Source organism: Mastomys coucha, unplaced genomic scaffold (genome assembly GCF_008632895.1).
Source record: "Mastomys coucha isolate ucsf_1 unplaced genomic scaffold, UCSF_Mcou_1 pScaffold23, whole genome shotgun sequence".
NCBI classification, from domain to species: Eukaryota; Metazoa; Chordata; class Mammalia; order Rodentia; family Muridae; genus Mastomys; species Mastomys coucha.
The window spans coordinates 65318628-65336658 of NW_022196906.1; the positions used below are offsets into that span (position 1 = coordinate 65318628).

The 18031-nt window shown below is 37.5% G+C and overlaps 1 protein-coding gene across 1 annotated transcript in view; it reads left to right on the top strand.

The window, feature by feature from the left end:
• The window catches only part of Adam10 (ADAM metallopeptidase domain 10), a 120047-nt gene that overhangs the window by 40411 nt on the left and 61605 nt on the right, over positions 1 to 18031 (top strand). The window contains exons 3-4 of the mRNA XM_031345994.1: positions 7402 to 7520; positions 11380 to 11538. Of these exons, the coding sequence (XP_031201854.1) occupies positions 7402 to 7520; positions 11380 to 11538 (278 nt within the window). The remainder of the gene's footprint in view (positions 1 to 7401; positions 7521 to 11379; positions 11539 to 18031) is intronic.

An 18031-nucleotide genomic window follows, 5' to 3' on the forward strand; every position in this document is an offset into this window, starting at 1 on the left:
CCCCCCCCCCCCCGAGACAGGGTTTCTCTGTATAGCCCTGGTTGTCCTGGAACTCACTTGAACTCAGAAATCTGCCTGTCTCTGCCTCCCAAATACTGGGATTAAAGGCATGCATCACCACTGCCGGCTTTGTTTTGGTCTTGGTATATTAACCCTGCACTTTGTGACTCTGTTAGGTTCACTATTATTAGTGTCCAGTAGATGATTTTATTTCGTCTACAAATAAAGGTATGCTTATTTCTTTGTTTATATACTGTTATTGTGCTAACTGGTACCTTTATTTAGTGTTGAAGAGAATTGTCAAATGCAAATATCTTTTTATTTATAGGGAAAGAATGATTGGTCTTTAATACTAAAATATATTAGCAATATTTTGTTAGGTTAAGGAAGCTCTGACTCTTGTTTTATATCAGTTTTTATCTTGAGTGAGTGCTGAAAATTTGAGTTGCTTTTTCTGCAAGTAATAATATGACTGTGTGAGTTTTCTCCCCTTTGAATAAAGTCAGTTACATTAAGTCTTAAATATAAACCTACCTTACTCCAGAATAAACTAAGTTAACCCTGAAATATTATTTTTATTAAGGTACTTTTCCGGTTTCTCCCACTAAATACCTGATAAGAAACAGTTTAAAGGAGGAAGGATTTCTCTGGACTCATGGTTTGAGGGCCCATCACAACATCATGACAGGGAAGACACAGCAGCAGCAGTAGCTCATGACGAGTAATGACAGGAGTACCAGGCTGCTTGCTTACACTTGTATAGACCAGGAAGCAGAGAGGTAGCAGAACTAGGTGTGCCCCCAGTGATGAGGCCCCATAACCCAAATATTTTCTACTTCCAAAACAGTAGCATCACCAGAGAAGCTGGTGGTGGGAAGCACAGTTCTCATTCAGACCACATGATCATTTTTTTATATTGCCATTTCCTTCTTGTCCTTTTCCTCGTAGTTTGTTTTCTAATGCTAATATGCTTCCTCTAATTCAGTGGTTCTCAACCTGTGGGTTGGGACCCTTTGGGGGGTCACATATCAGATATCCTACATATCAGATATTTATATTATGATTCATAACAGCAAAAGTATAGCTGTGAAATAGCAACAAAATAACTTCATGGTTGGGGGTCACCACAACATGAGGAACTGTACTAAAGGGTCGCAGCATCTGGAAGGTTGAGAACTACTGTTCTAATTCTTGAACATGGATATAATACATAAGCAGTAAAATCCTCTTCTAGTTCCACCACCTTTGTCCCCCCCTTTCTCTTTCTTCCTCTTTGTTTTTTTCTCTGTTTCCTTTTCTCTTTCTTCCTTCTCCTTCCCACCTTCTTTTGTTTGTTCTCCTCACTACCATACTTTCTTTTTTTTCTGATAAAGTTTCACTGTGTAGCACAGGCTGGCCTAGACCTTTATGTGTAGATTAGGCTGGCTTTGATAGCACCGAATCTCTTGATGTGCCTCCCAAGTGCTGTGATTAAAGGTATGTGCCACCACACCCAGGTATTATCACGTGTAGTCTGGTTTGACCTTCCAATCTGGTTTGCTGCTGGGGATTGGACTCATGTTAGACAAGTGCTCTGCCACCATTGATCTAACCACTCCTTGACTGGGCTTGTCTTCTTATTCAGTTCATGATTTTTTACAGTTTGGAGGCAGGGGCACAGATGTGATGGCATTTATTTGTATAGCCCAAGCCTGAAATTTGTTACATAGCCACCATGTCTTGTGCTTTATGTTATTTCTTCTTCTTTCACCATACCCCACTCTATCCTCAGCACTTCTTCCTTCTCCTCTTCTTATCCTGTTTTTCTTAGGTTATTTTGTGTGTGGATGGTTTGTCTGTATACCATGTTCATGAAGTACCCTCAGAGGCCAGAAGAGGAAAATCCCTTGGGACTGGAGTTACAAATGGTAACTTAGCTTTGGGGTGCTAGGGATTAAACTTAGGAACCTTTACGAGCAAGCAGTGTTCTTAACCATTAAGCCATCAGTACAGCCGCATTGTGTTGTATCTTAAGGTTGTCTTTGTTTTGTTTTATACCTTTTTGTGGCACTGGGTTAAAATAGAGGGCCTTGAGGTGTATGTTAGGTAGTGCTTTATCACTGAACTATACTCCTAGACATTAAGATGTTAACTTACATTTAGTTTTTTGAGTAAGGAATAAGTTCAAATCTAGATGGTGCAGAAGAGTAAAAGGGACAATTTCCTTCCATTTCTTGTCCCCAGCTATTCATTTTCCATTCCACGTTGACCCTTACTTTTATTTTCTTTTATATCCTTCAGGTCATTTGGCATACAGTTGGACACTATGTCTTTCACACAAAAATGTTCTTTGCAGAAATATGAGTATATATATGTATATGTTTATTTGTGGGGCAGTGAGCAGTTCTGACAGCCGGAGTCCAGGAGAACAGCCACCTCGGAACCCCGAGACCCACTGAGCATCTGCTCAGAAGGGACGGTAGGCGTTCAGTGCCGCTCCTGACACCAATGGCTCAGATTTCAGCCCAGACCCCTCACAGCTGCCCCCGCAGGAGATGTGTGCTCTATCAGGCAGACACTGCCTCAAACGCCCAGCATTCTAGCTGGACCTTACACACAGTCATCTGACCACAAGCCAGGCATGCCACGCCTCATACAATAAAAGGGGTGGTTTGCCCCCTCCTCACTCTCTTACTCTCCTACTCTTACTCTTACCCTTACCCTTCCTCTCTAACTCTTACCCTCCTGCTCTCTCTCTCTCTCTCTCTCTCTGCTCTTTGTTCTCTTCTCTGCCTTCCTCCCTCTCCTTCTTTTCTCTCTCTCTCTCCTCTACTTTCTCTCTCTCTACTTAACTAGCATATTTCTCCTTCCTACAATAAAATAACTCATTCATACATTGCCTCCTTTTTAATTAAGGCGCCATGCAGCAAACAGGTCAGCCCTGGGAGAGAGAGAGAGAGAGAGAGAGAGAGAGAGAGAGAGAGAGAGAGAGAGAGAGAGAGAGAGAGAGAGAGAGAGAGAGACAGAGAGACAGAGAGAGACCTGGGCCTCAGCAGCAGGCCCTCTGCCACCTGGGAGAGAGAGAGAGCTTCAGCCAGGCAGGCCGGGGCTGCAGCCCAGGTCACCTGCTTTTTTGGACAACATTTATTCATAATCTTTACTATTTAAAAAAATATAATATGGACTGGAAAGTTGGCGTGGAGGGTAAGAGCATTTTTCTCTTGCAGAGGACCCATGTTTGAGTCCCAGCACCAATGTGGTGCTTACAAACATCTGTAATATCAATTCTAGAGGATCTAGTACCCTCTTTGGTAACCTAGTAACCATGGTAACACATGGTGCACAGGCATACCTGTAGGCTAATACCCACTCATTTATGTAAAATAATAAAATAAAAATCAAACAATATTTTACTGTACTTATGCTGTTTACTTTTATATTGCTATTATAAGAGACTGTGACTAAGGAAACCTCACAGATTCAGAGTTATCTATAATTATCATTGTGGTCCCACATTCCACCTTGCTGCTGGGGTGTGGGAATACCACTTGGGCAGGCAAAAGGGGAGATGCTAGACTACATTTTACCCTACGCTGCCATAGGTGATGGGCTTGCGAGAAGCACTGATGCACTGCTCAGGGAGTCTGAGAATGCAGCCTGGGCTGGGGGCTTCAGCCAGAGTGATAAACAACACAGGCTGAGGCTGAGGCTGGAATTCCCTGACTCCTGAACATCTAGACTCAGCTGGAAATAGCGAGGAGGGGGGGCCTTCTATGGGAGTCTTAGACATTGAGGCTCTGTAGAAGGCGGCTTTCTCCATGCTCCCCACAGTGGTTCTTGATGAGAGAGACAGTTTAAGCTTATCCATACTGTTTATTGACTGTTCGTCATGGAAAATGGGTGTATACCACTTCCTCATGGTGGACTAAAGATTAAATACATTTTGTAGAAAGGAATGTCCTTGTAGAGAAGCTTATTGGCTAAACTCTGAGGGCCCATCTAGATTGGGACTGTTCTGTTAGCATGAAGAAATCTGTTCTGATCTACATGACGACTAGTCACGTTCCTATGTGAGGAGTATGGTCATGTGTTTCAGGCCAGGAATCTGGTAGAGAGCAGGGAAACTCCTTACAAATGAGTGCTTACAACTTCTTCCTAAAGTTAATTTTTAAGAATGGGTCACAGAAGTTAGGAACATCATTTCCTTACGTTTTTATTGAAAACATTTCATACAATATATTTTGATCTTTTTACTCTTCACTGAGTTCTTTCCAGATCTTCCCCATATCTCTACACACCCAACTTTTTCCCTTTCTCTCTTTCAAAAAACAAAACAAGACACAAAGGCAAGAAGAAAAAAGAAACAAGAAACATAAACCTCTCAAAACCACAGAACAAAATCTAAACAAGTCAAAGTCTAATAAGACAAAAAATGGAATAAATAATGCAAAATAAAACAGAAGTTGACAAAATACCAACCACTCCTGGGTTTGAGGCCTGCTCTGAAGTGTGGTTAATATACCCAGAGAGACTCCATTGGAGAAAACAGATCTTCCCTTTGGCAGTGGGTATCAGTTGCAGATAGTTTCTTGGTTAGGGGTAAGCCACTGTGTCTACTTCCCCCTCTTAGTACTGGGATCTTATCTGGCTTGAACTTGTACAGGTTTTGTGCATGCTACTACAACTACTGGGAGTTCATATGTGCATCAGTCTTGTGGCTGGAAGACATGATTTCTTTGGATTTTTCCATCACTTCTGGCTCTTAGAATCTTTTTTTGCTGCCTCTTCTGTCTATATCTCTGAGCCTTAAGGGGATGGGCTTGATGAAAACATCCTATTTAGGACTGAGTGCTCCAGAGTCTGTCTGCACATTATCCATGTGAGTCTCTGTTAAATCCCATTTACTGCAAGAAAATGTCTCTCTGATGATGGTTCAAGAAGGCTCTGATCTATGGGTATAGCAGTATGTCATTAAGAGTTGTTTTACTGTCATGTTCCTTTAGTAAAATAATAGTATGCAGTTTTTATTATTTATTCCCCTATACCTATGACCTATCTAGTCTCAGGCTCTTGACACTTTAACAGTGCCAGGTATGGCTTACATCTCACTGAATGGGCTTTAAATCCAATCAGCAAGTGGTTGGTTACTCTAATAATAATGTGCTAGTATTGCACCACTTTATTTTGTGGGGAGGTCACCATTGTAGGTCACAGGGTTTGTAGATGGGTGATATTGATGATTACCTTTCTCCTTCTGTAGCCTGCCTAATACATTCTAGTACCATGAATGTTAGTCATTGGAGGTGAAGCTTCTCATAGAAAGTGTTGTCTTCAGCAATAAGGCCTTACTATCAGGTTGTGAAGAGTAACCAATAGCTTTGGCAATAGCCTGTGATGTTTGGAGGCTTCTGTAAGGGCCCTTTGGCCAATGACTCAACAAGATGCAACCCATTTCTAACCTTGGAGGTTTTACTGACTGGTGGCATAAGATGTCTAGTTGGGGCATTGTCTCTTATTATTTAGTGGCTCTTATTTGTATCTATTTTAGGAAGCTTTTATAGTAGTAGGATTCTATCTGGTTTTTCAGTGGTTTAGTGTTAGTTGTACTTCACCATATTCCTTTCTTTACCCTTTCCTACTTAACCCTTTTGTCTCTTTTATAACACAAAAGTATATTTCCTCTTTATTGAAATTCTCTCTCTCCATTAGTCCCTTACTGGGTACCTAGCCTCTGTGGTTGTTCAAATTGCAGCACATATATTGAGAGCTTAAAAGCTAACATGTACATGTAAGAGAAAAATATACAACATCTGTATTTTGGGGTCTGGATTACCTTACTCAGAATGGTTTGTTTTTCCTAGCTCTATCCATTTTACCCACAGATTTTACAATTAAAATTTTCTTAATGACTGAATATTTCATTATGTAATATACTACATTTTCATTATTCATATATCAGTTGATGGACATCTGGACTATTGCTTTCTGGCTATTATGGATAGAGCAGCAGTGAACATGGATAAGCAATTATCTCTGTAGTGGGATACAGAGTCCTTTGGGTATATGCTCAAGAGTGGTATGGCTGGATTTTGAAGTAGATGATTCCCAGCTTCCTGAGGAACCACCACACTGATTTCCATAGTGTCTGTATTTGCACCAGCAGCTGAATAAGTATTTCTTTTCCCTCACATCCATATAAATTCTTTATTTTTATTGATGCAGGGAACAAATTCATACCCCTTAAGCATGATAATCAGGTACTTTACCTCTTAGCTACATCTCAAGCCCTACAGTTTACTTACTAATATTAGTTTGTTGTAAAGGATACACTTAGGAACAGCAAAATGAAAGTGATACAAAGGAGAGATAGGAGCACAGAGCTTCCATACCTTTTCTTTATGTATCACCTTCATAGTACTTCCATGTGTTAACTACCAATTTCACTGACTATGATAATGAAGTCACTGAACATGGGCTGACCCTCAGACAGCCTCAAGTTGGGCTGATCATCAGAAATGTCCAAGTGACTGAGGGCTGGAATTCTAGCCCCAGAGATCAGGGATTGCAGAGTGGATATTAAAATCTATAAACATGTTACACAGCTCCTGACCAACCTGAGGATGTATGAGGGTCCCATGCTCAGTCACCTCTTTATAGATTTTGGTGTGATTAGAAATGGATGCTTGAATAGGAATGAAGATCTCCTCTGATTCAGGAGATCCCAGAGTTTTAAGGGATTTGTCATAGGAAATGGAGACAGAAGCCATTTATTGAAGTCTGTTGTACTGGAGGTTGTTTCATTATATGGAAGCATGCCTAAGAATTCTAGAAGAATAATCCTGTACGAGAAGCAACTGTTACTTATTCTTTTGATCAGTTTTCTTAATCAGATGTTGTACCGACTTATTTATGTCACAGATGAATATAGTGACTGGTACGAATTTGTAATATGTTTTAAACAAGGTTTCTTCCTGTTCTACTATCCAAAACATGCTTGAGAAGATAAACTGTTACAACACATCTTTGTTATATTTGTCATAAAGATCATGGAGTAGAAATTGTATTACGTACAGACTTCTGTAGTAATTATGGAAGTATGATATACTTTTAAGAGTTTAGTAATGACAGTTAAGTTGGTGTCATTTATCCACATTGTTCCTGCAGGCTAAGTATTGTACTGACTTTATGTTATGATCTCTAATCCTTAAAACATTTCCCCAAGATGGGCAGAATTCTAATTTACTTAAGTTTCATTTTGAGACATGGTTTCATTTTATAGTTCCACCTGGCCTGGAACTCACTATATTTCCCAAATAGCTGAATTGTGTTACACAGTCCTTGTCTTGTGTACTTTTTATAATAGTAAAAGAAGTCATTGAGGATTTGGATCCTTTAAATTTCTTTTCCCGTCCCATTTTGCAGACAATTCAACCTACGAATGAAGAGGGACACTTCCCTTTTTAGTGATGAATTTAAAGTAGAAACATCAAATAAAGTACTTGATTATGATACCTCTCATATTTACACTGGACATATTTATGGTAAGTTGGACTTTTATCTGACATATTCTATGATATTTTTTCTACACAAGGGAGTATAATGATAAATATAGGCAGATATTTCAGAAAAGGTTGTGTAAATACTGAGGAGAGGAAAGAAAGTGGCAGAGAAAGAATATCTTGTCATTTGATGGTCAGAGTGTCAAGAATTCTAGAAGATTCTAAGATCCTTAAGAATCAAGCTTATCAATCTGTTGGCCAGGGACCTTTCCCCTAGAGATCTGTAAAGGATGGAGAAAATGTTCCATTGGCTCTGTGGTCTCTGGTTCAACTTTGATTTGTACCCCAGTGTGCATTCTGGGCAGGAGTCATGTATCTATGAGAAAGGGGAGAAGAGATTGGCATCTGACCCCAGGTAGCTGTCTGTCTCTTTAGAAGCCCATATCTGTACTTTGGTTTATACTGTTCTTTCCCTAAGTACTTCTATTCCTAATATTAGTTGCTAAAAAAACAAACGAACAACAACAACAACAAAAAACCCCAAAACCAAGAACCTTGTCGATGAATTTCCAACTTTGTTAAAACAAAAGCTAAAGAAAACCAAGCTGGTAGTGGCTGTTGATGGATATTCTTCCTGCCCAGCCTTTCCTAGACTGGGCCACCACATGCAGAAGAGGCACAAAGCCTGGAAGAAATGAGAGCTCTACTTAGAGTCACCTGTCTTGCTCAAGGCATGTAGGGAATTTTGTGGAGTTTTAAATTTTTTAATTAATTAATTAATTAACTTAATTCAATTAATTTTGTTTTTTCTGTTTTAAAATAAAATCTGAGGAGATAGATTAGGTCATTTTAGGCAGTGGTGTTTGGAAATGAAGTTACCTGTGGAACCACTTTACGTGATGTTCGATAGTGAATTATACAGTGTATCACTTCTAAAATCTGTAACACTTTGACTCTTGGTGCTTCCAAGTTTAAGAGTTACTGTTGTTTTAGCCTCTTGTTTGTTTTTGAGACAATATCTTGCTATATAGTCTAAGCTGGCAGGAAACTAGCAAACCTCATACTTGTTTCTTAAGTGAGAAGACTACAGGCATGCATCACCTCATTCAATAGGAGTTTTCAAAAAAACTTTCAGTGATTTTAAGTGGGAATTTCTGAGTTACATAAATAGAAAAAGTTAAAAGGAAAAACAATATAACAAAGTCACCTAAGAAAAATTTCTCAGGCCCTTTCTCCCTAAAATCCATGTGTTTTTGTTGTTGTTGTTGTTTGTTTTTACACTTGTAACAAATATCTTTTATGAGTTTAAAATGTGCTGGGAGGCACAGGCACATACTTAACCTAACAGGAAGCTCATCAGACAGCAAAATGGGACAGACAGGGAAGTCATAAAGAAACTAACATAATTCAGACAGTCCTCAACTACTAACTCAAAAGTGGTCAAAAATTTCCTTCTGTAAATGAGATTTTTTTGCTTGAAGTCATAACATCTTGAAAAATTAAATGCTTAAGGAGAAATTTTTAATTTTTTATTATACTAGATAAATGATGCATATTTACACTTGCCTGTACACTACTAACCTGTTACTAAATTTTAGTGAGTTTTTTGCAGTCTTCTAATTGTAACCAAGGAAAGTATTTTTCTGGCAGTTTATAGTACTCTCATACATTCTTCACCACCTGTTTTATTGGGCAAACTATGCCTTTTTTGTAGGTGATGGTCATAAAAAAGAAAAGTATAAATGAGCTTGTTAAGAAAGGTGATGTCCAACAAAGGAGTACACATGGCTCCAGCTGCATATGTAGCAGAGGATGGCCTTGTCATGCACCAATGGAAGGAGAGGTTCTTGATCCTATGAAGGCTCAATAGATGCCCCAGTGTAGTGGAATCAAGGGGCATCTATTGAGGGGTGGGAGTGGGTGGGTGGGTGGAGGAACACCCTCATAGAAGCAAGGGGAGGGAGGATGTGATAGGGTGTTTCCAGGAGGGAGGGAAACTAGGAAAGGGGATAACATTTGAAATGTAAATAAAGAAAATACCCAATTTAAAAAAGAAAGGTGATGTCATTTAAAATATCTTAGGGATTATATTTGATGGCACACACCTGTAATTCTGGTACTCTTGAGACATAGGCAGGAGGAGCAAGAGTTCAAGGCCAGCTAAGTCTACATAACAAGACAGTCTCAAAAAAAGTACAGATTTTATTTTCAGCCTGTGATTTATTAAAAAATCAAGCAGTGTTAACTGTAACTTAGAAATTGTGAGAGACTGGGTTGGGATGTTTCACATGGGTGGTGTATGTGCTTAGCATCATCAGGGCCAGACAGTTTGCCCCTTCCTTTTCCCCAAATTACAGAAAATCCTGTGAGGTGAGGTCAGCCTGTCTTCCTGTTTCTTCCTCTTCCTCCCCTTTCTTCTTGTCATTCATTCCTCTCTGTTCTCCACTGCCCCTTCCTTCCTCTTCATTCCCTCTCCTTTCCTTGACCCTGCCTCTCCACTTTTCTCCTCTCCCCTTTTCTCTTCCCTTCCCTCTTCTCTACTCTCCCTCTCTTTCCTTTCATATGGCCTCTTCTCTCCTCTCCCTCCCTTTTCTCTCTTCTCCCCTCTTTGTAATATTTGGGATTGAGACCATTAAAATTTGTTTTTAGGGAGAGATAAATTTTAAAGAAGTAATATTTTGGGTTTTGTTGCTGAAGAAAAAACCTTGTTAATAGTGTCCAGGCTGATTTCAAGCACTCCCATCCCAGTCTCATGCTACCTTTGTTAATTTAACTTTGAGTCCCGCCCCTTTTAAAGGCATGTGCATATAGTTTTGGCTACTTGGGAGGTTGAGGTAGGAGGAGTTTGAGACCAGTCTGAGCATATGGCCAATATGCTCTCTTTAAATAAAACAAAAAAGACTGGTGGGGCTGTAGACATGGCTCAGAGGTAGAATTCTTGCATAGCATGTGAGAAACCATGGGTTCAGAATCATCAGAGCAACCAATATGATGTAAAGCAAAGCTCTATGCCTCCATGTCACTTAATCCTACTGCCTTAGGTTTGTGACTGTATTGAAATAGAGCTAAAAGCACCCCTTTTTTGATGTTACTTTTCTTAGTAGAGAATAATGGGATAGTATTACAAATCTGTCCAGTACTTTTTTCAAAGACTCATTTTTTTAAAAGGTTTAAAAATCTTACCTCCCAGGCTGGCTTAATTCTCAGTGTGCAGTTCATTCTCACTTTGAAATTGCAGGTTCCTAAGCACTGATATTATAGGCTTGAGACACTACGTCTAGCTTCTTTGTCCAGCATCTCAAACAAGATTGTAGGAATGTGTTTGTTTAAATTACTTCTGAATTATTTGGTCTTTTTCTATTTAAAAATGTATTTATAAAATTTGAAAGAAGGTTTTCACTTGTGGTAAATTAGGAAAAGTTTCACAAGGTACTTTAAGTTTCTTTATTCTGGAAATATCTAGTTTATTAGAGGATCTCTTTGCTTTTTAAAAAATTTAAGTTAATGTTATGATTATTGAATCACTGCTATGTGTATGTCAGACACTGTGCTAGGTACTAGGCATATGATTGTCAGTATGACAGATGTTCCATTTTTATTGTTGTGTAAGTAATTGTATATCTGTTTTAACTAAATAAATACTGTTTGCTTTTCATATCTCAATTAACTTGATGTATTTTATGTGAAAATTAATTTCCCAGCCCATTTGTACTTAGTTAGGATAGTTGTAAAAAAATTGTCTGTGTGTGTATTCATATATATACACATATATATGTATATATATTTGTGTGTGTATATATATATATAATATGTATATATTATATATATATAGGAGTGGCTTTTTTAAAAGTAGGAGAATGTGTGAATTAAATTCTCAATAATTTGTTGCTTTCATCAATAGGTGAAGAAGGAAGCTTTAGTCATGGGTCTGTCATTGATGGAAGATTTGAAGGTTTCATCCAGACTCGTGGTGGCACATTTTATATTGAGCCAGCAGAGAGATATATTAAAGATCGAATCCTGCCGTTTCACTCTGTCATTTATCATGAAGATGATATTAGTAAGTATTCATGCTTTCATATCAGGTGGTCTTTGCAAAGGCATAGGAATCCTCATAACTGTGTGGAGACAAATGTAGCCTGGGCTGTTTCTTTCCTAAGCTTATTCAGGTTAAACAACCAGAGTGTAATAAGCAAAGTCTCCATTTAGTAAGTAATGGGTCTCAGTGGTATAGCAGTTGTCAACACAGGCCAGTTATACTCTGTTGATATAAAGCAACCAATTTTGTTTGAACTGTGAGTCAACCAAATCCACTTGAACTGTCATTCTAAATTCTGGTATCAGCCAGTCTGCTTGGTTACAATATATGATGACCGTGGCTTACTGAAAGCACAACAATAACAATTCTTATCTTCAAATATCCATTTCTGTATGAATATTTATGTAATATTATAGGATTTTTTCTAATTTCTAAATCCATTGAGTGCTTCTCTTTAGAATCTTGAAATAATGATGTGACCACAGCTTGGTGTAAGACTCCAGGCTTTCCATGGATTTGTTGGGATAATTCTTTTTCTGTGTTAAGGATAGAAAATTCATTTAGACTTTACATTTTATAGTTCTGTCATTGTGTTTCCGTGGTTATTCAATTGTGAGTATGTGCCATTAAAATAACACAAATACATTCCTGTAATTTCTGTGCATCTTGAATACTTTTTAACATAGGCAGGCTAGTTTCTCTAGTTTTGCCTGTTTTCCTGACGTGGCAGCTTCCTTTTGCTTTCATTTTCTTTTCTACAGATAGGGATTTATTATCCATATTTCATTCCTGTGCTTAGTAATATACTGGCAAATGTGAACTATTTTGCTTTTTTTGCTCCATTAGCTCTGACTGTTTCTGTGTTTCCATCTGCTCAACTGCTTGTTGATTCTGACGGTGAACTGTGGGAGAATAGCCACCTTTACTTAAGGATGTGTTTATGACTGTTGTTGTTTGCTGCCTCATGAATTTATTAATGCCTCCTTGCTTGTGTTTTCAGTCATCCTTATTGGATACCTTTCCCACTCTACCGGGAATTTCTTTTGGCCTCTAAGCTTTGTCCTCCTCCCATAATAGGAATGTGGATTCCTTTGCTTTTCTTTCTACTGACAGAACTTTTCTTCATTGGGCTTGTGCTTTTCCTTGAAATTTTCTTAGAAATTTAGTCTTTTTTGCAGTTTTATCTCCAAGATTACAATGTGCTTTTCTACAAATGCAGGTTCTGTGGACTTTGCCCATTTAATATTCAAGTAACACTATTCGTGAAGTAGATCTTGATGAATTTCTAATAAAATGTTGAAATATGTTCCCTAGCATGTGTCTTCAGACTTGGACCAGGTCTTTCTGAACAAGAAAGTTGAGAAGCGTGACTGCTTGGGCTGGTTTTCCTCCCTTTGCCACTGTGGCTGCTGCAGCATGAGCTTTGCTCTTGCCGTCAGCTCCCCTGTGATTTTGTGTTGCTTATGACTTCTGAGATGTCTTCTCTCTCCTGTGTTCTTCCTTCTGTTTATCTCTGTGGTATGCATTTGTTTTGTTTTTCCTTACATTTATACTTTTCCCTTGTTACATCTCAATACAACTTCCAAATATCTATGTCAGTATTTATGAGACATCAGTAGTAGTATTAAAATTTAAAGGTAGTTATGTTTAAGGTGATTTTGCTTATAACTTCTCTGTTAAGTGGAAATGTGATGGTGTCAAGATGGGCATATGGGAAGCAACGGTTTATAAAAATGTTTTATTACCTTTTGTTAGCATAAAATGAATAGGTTTGTTACATTTTCATTCAATGTATTTTAAATTTTATTCATATGGAAAGCAGAGTTGTTGGGGCAGGAGAGATGGTTCAGTGGATAAAAGTATGCGGCATAAGTGTGAAGGCTATCCCATTACCCACATAAAAAGCCTGAGGGGTGCAACGGCAGAATTTGGGAGGTAGAGCTAGCTAGACTATCCAGAATTGATGGCCCCAGGTTCACCAAGAGACTTTGATCATAAGTAAAATGGAGAGTAATCAGAAAGACACCAGTATCTAGTTTGGCTTTGACATGCACCTGTACCCATGTACCCTTCCCCCACCTATGTACCACACACAGTATAAAAACCATTTTTAGCAAGTATACTAATCAAAAACAGGGAGTTGTACTTACTTGCCTTGCAAACTGTAGTTTACCTACTCCAATTCTAGGGGATTGACAAGTAGATTTACTTTTAATTGAACATTTAAACTCTTGAGTGTTGGTGATCCTAAAAGAAACAGCATTAATTAGAAGGGTAGTTGTGATTTAATGCTGCTTGGCACTAGATAAAATTCTTTATGTGTGTTAATTATTTCATCCTCAGAGGCTCTGTGAGATATAGGCAAACATTATTGCTATTTTATAGGTGAGGGAAGGAAGACTTAGAATCTAATGTGACTTGTGGATCTCATCTTCAATGCCATGTATCCAAGGGGAAAAACAGTATAATCCTCATCACCCTTTACTGCTAGGATTACTGGGCCTTTTCTGAAATCTGCACGCCTTCCCAAAATTACACATTTGCATCTATTGCTGTGTTAGACCAAAATCTATCCTTGAGTTTCTTTTTTTCTTCCCTTCAACTAATGAAAAGAAAGGGTATGCTCCTTAATGCTTGTTATATTTTTACATAACTAGCTTAGTGCCAATAATTTATTTTCACAACTGAGGTGTTACTTGATTATTTATATACTGTAGGTATGTATAAGTGAACTTATATAAAGATTCTGATAATTTAGCTATGCTTTCTGAATATTGATTTTGTACCTATTTGCATAAGTGTATAAACCCATGTGGAAAGTGATGTTTTTGTTCTGGAGAACATTGGGTGATGTTTTTTCAGCAGAAATACTGAGTAGACTCTCCAGGTGCTTTGATACACACCTGGATGTGATGCTGCTCACTACATATGGTTACCAGCTTAGAAATCACATATGCTGTCCTCCATTGCAGCAGTAAAAAACACTTTCCTAGTATCACACTTATGACAAGGTAAAAATGTCACTTAGTTCTCTGCTTGCTAGCATAGTTTATTTTGAAGAAATAGAAAAACCACTGTCTGGTAAATTCTAATAGTATTTTTTTTTTTTTTAGAGAATTGTTTATCTTATATATATGAGTACACTGTAGCTGTTTTAGACACATCAGAAGAGGGCATCAGATCCCATTACAGATGGTTATGAGCCACCATGTGGTTGCTGGGAATTGAACTCAGAACCTCTAGAAGAGCAGTCAGTGCTCTTAACTGCTGAGCCATCTCTTCAGCCCTCTAATAATAATTTTGATATGTGTGGATTTTAGGAATGCCTGACTGTTTTCTCCTTGGAACCTTCTGTATACTTTGAGGCGGAAGTTTAAGTCATTTTTTTCCTATTATACTTTTATAAAAATCCTTAAGCTCTAAATTTAAAAAACCTTTTAATTAAATGTATAAAGCTATATAGAATATGTCTGGCTTGTTCTTTTAGAGTTATTGTTTTTGATTTATTTTCCTGCATATGGAAATTTGCCTGTCTCTCCTAGGAATGCAGGTGCTCCTGCTCTTATGTGTTAGCTATACCTGTATCTATCTCTTCTTTTTTTGTGTGCTTCAGTGAGAAAGCACATAATTTCTTGAACTTAAAAATGAAGCTATTTAGAACTTTGTTTTACCATCTCAAGATGGAGATTCCATTGGTGTAAAAACATTATTTATGGAGGCTTTGATATATTACTTTTAATATCTTTAAAATATCAAGTTAGGTGCTTTTTTATTGTGGGTACTCTCCTCCTCCAATCACCTCTGGGAAATATAAAATTCTCCACCCATTTTACAGGTGGAAAAATTGAGAAAGCCATGAGAAATGGTAGTTATTTTTAAAATGATAGTTAAGTAGAAATCTAATATTGCTTAAAAATTAGATACAAAGAAGCCAGGTATATGAGGGACATCTGCAATACAGCATATAGGTTATTTGAGTAATAAAGATTCCAAGATAAAATCCAGCCTGTGTTTCACAGGGAGTTCTGGCCAGCCTGGACAACAGAACCAAGCCATGTCTCAAAAAATAATAAACAATAAACACAACAAACTAACTATAATGCACAAACAAAAATTAGCTAAAAAAAGGACTTATTTAGTCAGAAATTATACAAGTAGGACTTGTTGAGAAAACTTTAGATCAAGACCTTTTCTAATTTGTTACCATATGTATCTATCTATCTATCTATATATATATTTATCTTTATAAAGTTAAAATATAGCTACAATAAAATATGATGCATCATTTCAGAAGCACAAATTGATTTAAAAAGTGAAAGATTTGTTATATAAAAAGCTCTAAGAAATAACATTGAAATTTTTGTTTTTCTGAGAACTGTCTCATGATTCTGTTCTGCAGTATTTATTTTACAAAAAGATTAGATTAGCAGGGCATTGTGGCTCATGTGTATAGTATAGCACTCAGGAGCCTGAGGCAGTAGAGTTGTGAATTTGAGGCCAGACTAGACTACATAATGAATACCAGGACAGCCTGGGCTATATGATGAGACCCTGCCTTAAATAAATAAGCAACATTAACAAAAAGCAGAGATTAATTCATCATACAATCTAGATATTATAGTTGAATATTTTCAAATGTAGTTTCTGGTACAATGTGGTGAAATGTTTGTGAATGAATATTCAATTTATTACTAAGAAGACTGAATTTTTAAAAAAATCTTAAAATTTTACAACTATGTTCATTTTAAAAATTGTTGTTTTCTTTTGAGTATTGGCACATAAGTTAATACAACTCAGGATAATATTAACACATACTAGTCAAAGCATCTGGCCACTTTTTAAATTTTTTTCTTTTTAATTTTTAAAGAGCAGGTATTGCATGTGTTCTGGACAGGTTCTGTGGAACCATATTTCCAATTCAACCCTTAATTTTCAATTTGTCTTTTGTAGTAATCTGTAAAAACACAGATTTAAAACATACTTTTTGGAGAAGCAATTTAGAAATGGTAGATAATTCCTAGTCCTTGATGAAACGAAGGCCAGCAGGAGGCTATTGATGCTAAGTTTTTGTTGTTGTTTTTAAGTATTTGTCTTTGCATGATAGATGCCTTTGAGAAAGAGCCATAGAAACCAGCTGCTGGTTGAAAATTAAATTCAATTATATTGGTTTATGAATGTACAGGAAAGATTTAAGTTTAAAAAAAAATACACCTTGATAGCAAATTCTGACTTCATAAAAGAATGTGCTGTAACTAAAACAAAGAGGGTAGAACAATCTCAGAAATCTTTAGTTGGATATAGAAAGGCTTCCTGGGGATTGTGACATTGGATTTGAACCTTAAGACAAAAGTTCTTCGCTAGACTGCCAGAGAAAAGAATCTGTGATTACAGAAGTTGTTACCCAATTGTGACCCCGTCTGTCTGTCTATCTATCTACCTATCTACCTTTATTTCTTAATTGACATTTGAAGGGCTGATCCTCTCTTTAGGTCCTGATATACAGTGGTGAATACTGCAGAAGTTCATCCTTTGGACTTCAAAGTCTAGTAATTCTGTTTATAATTGATCACAATACAGCAAAATTTCCCCTGTTGCTCTGATTCCCATGATCCCCTTCCTGCCAGCACCAATCCTTTGTTCCTAAAGGCCAGGGTAAGGATAGACATGCTTATGTCAGCTCTCCCACCTGTTTCCTGGAAGATAAATGCTGTGTCTGCTGCTCTTTCCACCCTTCCCAACCTTACAAAACTGGGTCTGGGGCTGGAGATAGATCATAGGGAAAAGGGTCCCTCTCACAGAACTGCAGAGAAACATTTGGAGTCCTTCTCTACTTCTATATTCTTTGTTCTTTCTCCTGTTGGTTATTGTTGTTTGGGCAACTTTGGAGTAAATAGAAATTTTCTTAGTTAAGGAACATGTTGGGGATGTGACAACAGTTTTGGTATATTATCTGTTTGTGGAATTGTTCTATTTAAATTTCTGTTCAAATTAAGGATTGAATTATTTGATTGAATTATTAGATTTAGAAACTGCTTTTGTCTATTAGAGAGCCCTGGTGAAGATCCTAGGCCTTAACTGCATAGAGGTGCTGCCATCATGGTGGTGAAGCTGTTAGAAGTGGGTGTCTTGTGACTGGTGGTGCTGGGTAGATAATTCAAAGTATAAATATCCTGCTTTAGTAGAGTGGATAATTGAGAGCCAACTATTTACTTCCTGTGTGAGGTGGTGCTGTAATGTATGTGTTATTTATATTTGTGTTTCCTACAGTAAAACAAAAGCAAGAGGTTTGCATGCACAGGAACTGGAGGAAAGGCAGGAGCTCTAAGTGGATCTTTGTTTGAAATTGGCTAATGTTCTCCACTCATTGCTCATTCTTTTGAAAGAATCACTGTTTGGCCTTTTCAGGGAACCGCAGTGCATCCTATGATTTTGCATCTCAATGAGGGCTTATTCATTAGTTGAACAAAGGCTTTTTCTAGAAATGGGGATTATATTGTCAGTAATTTTACAGAGA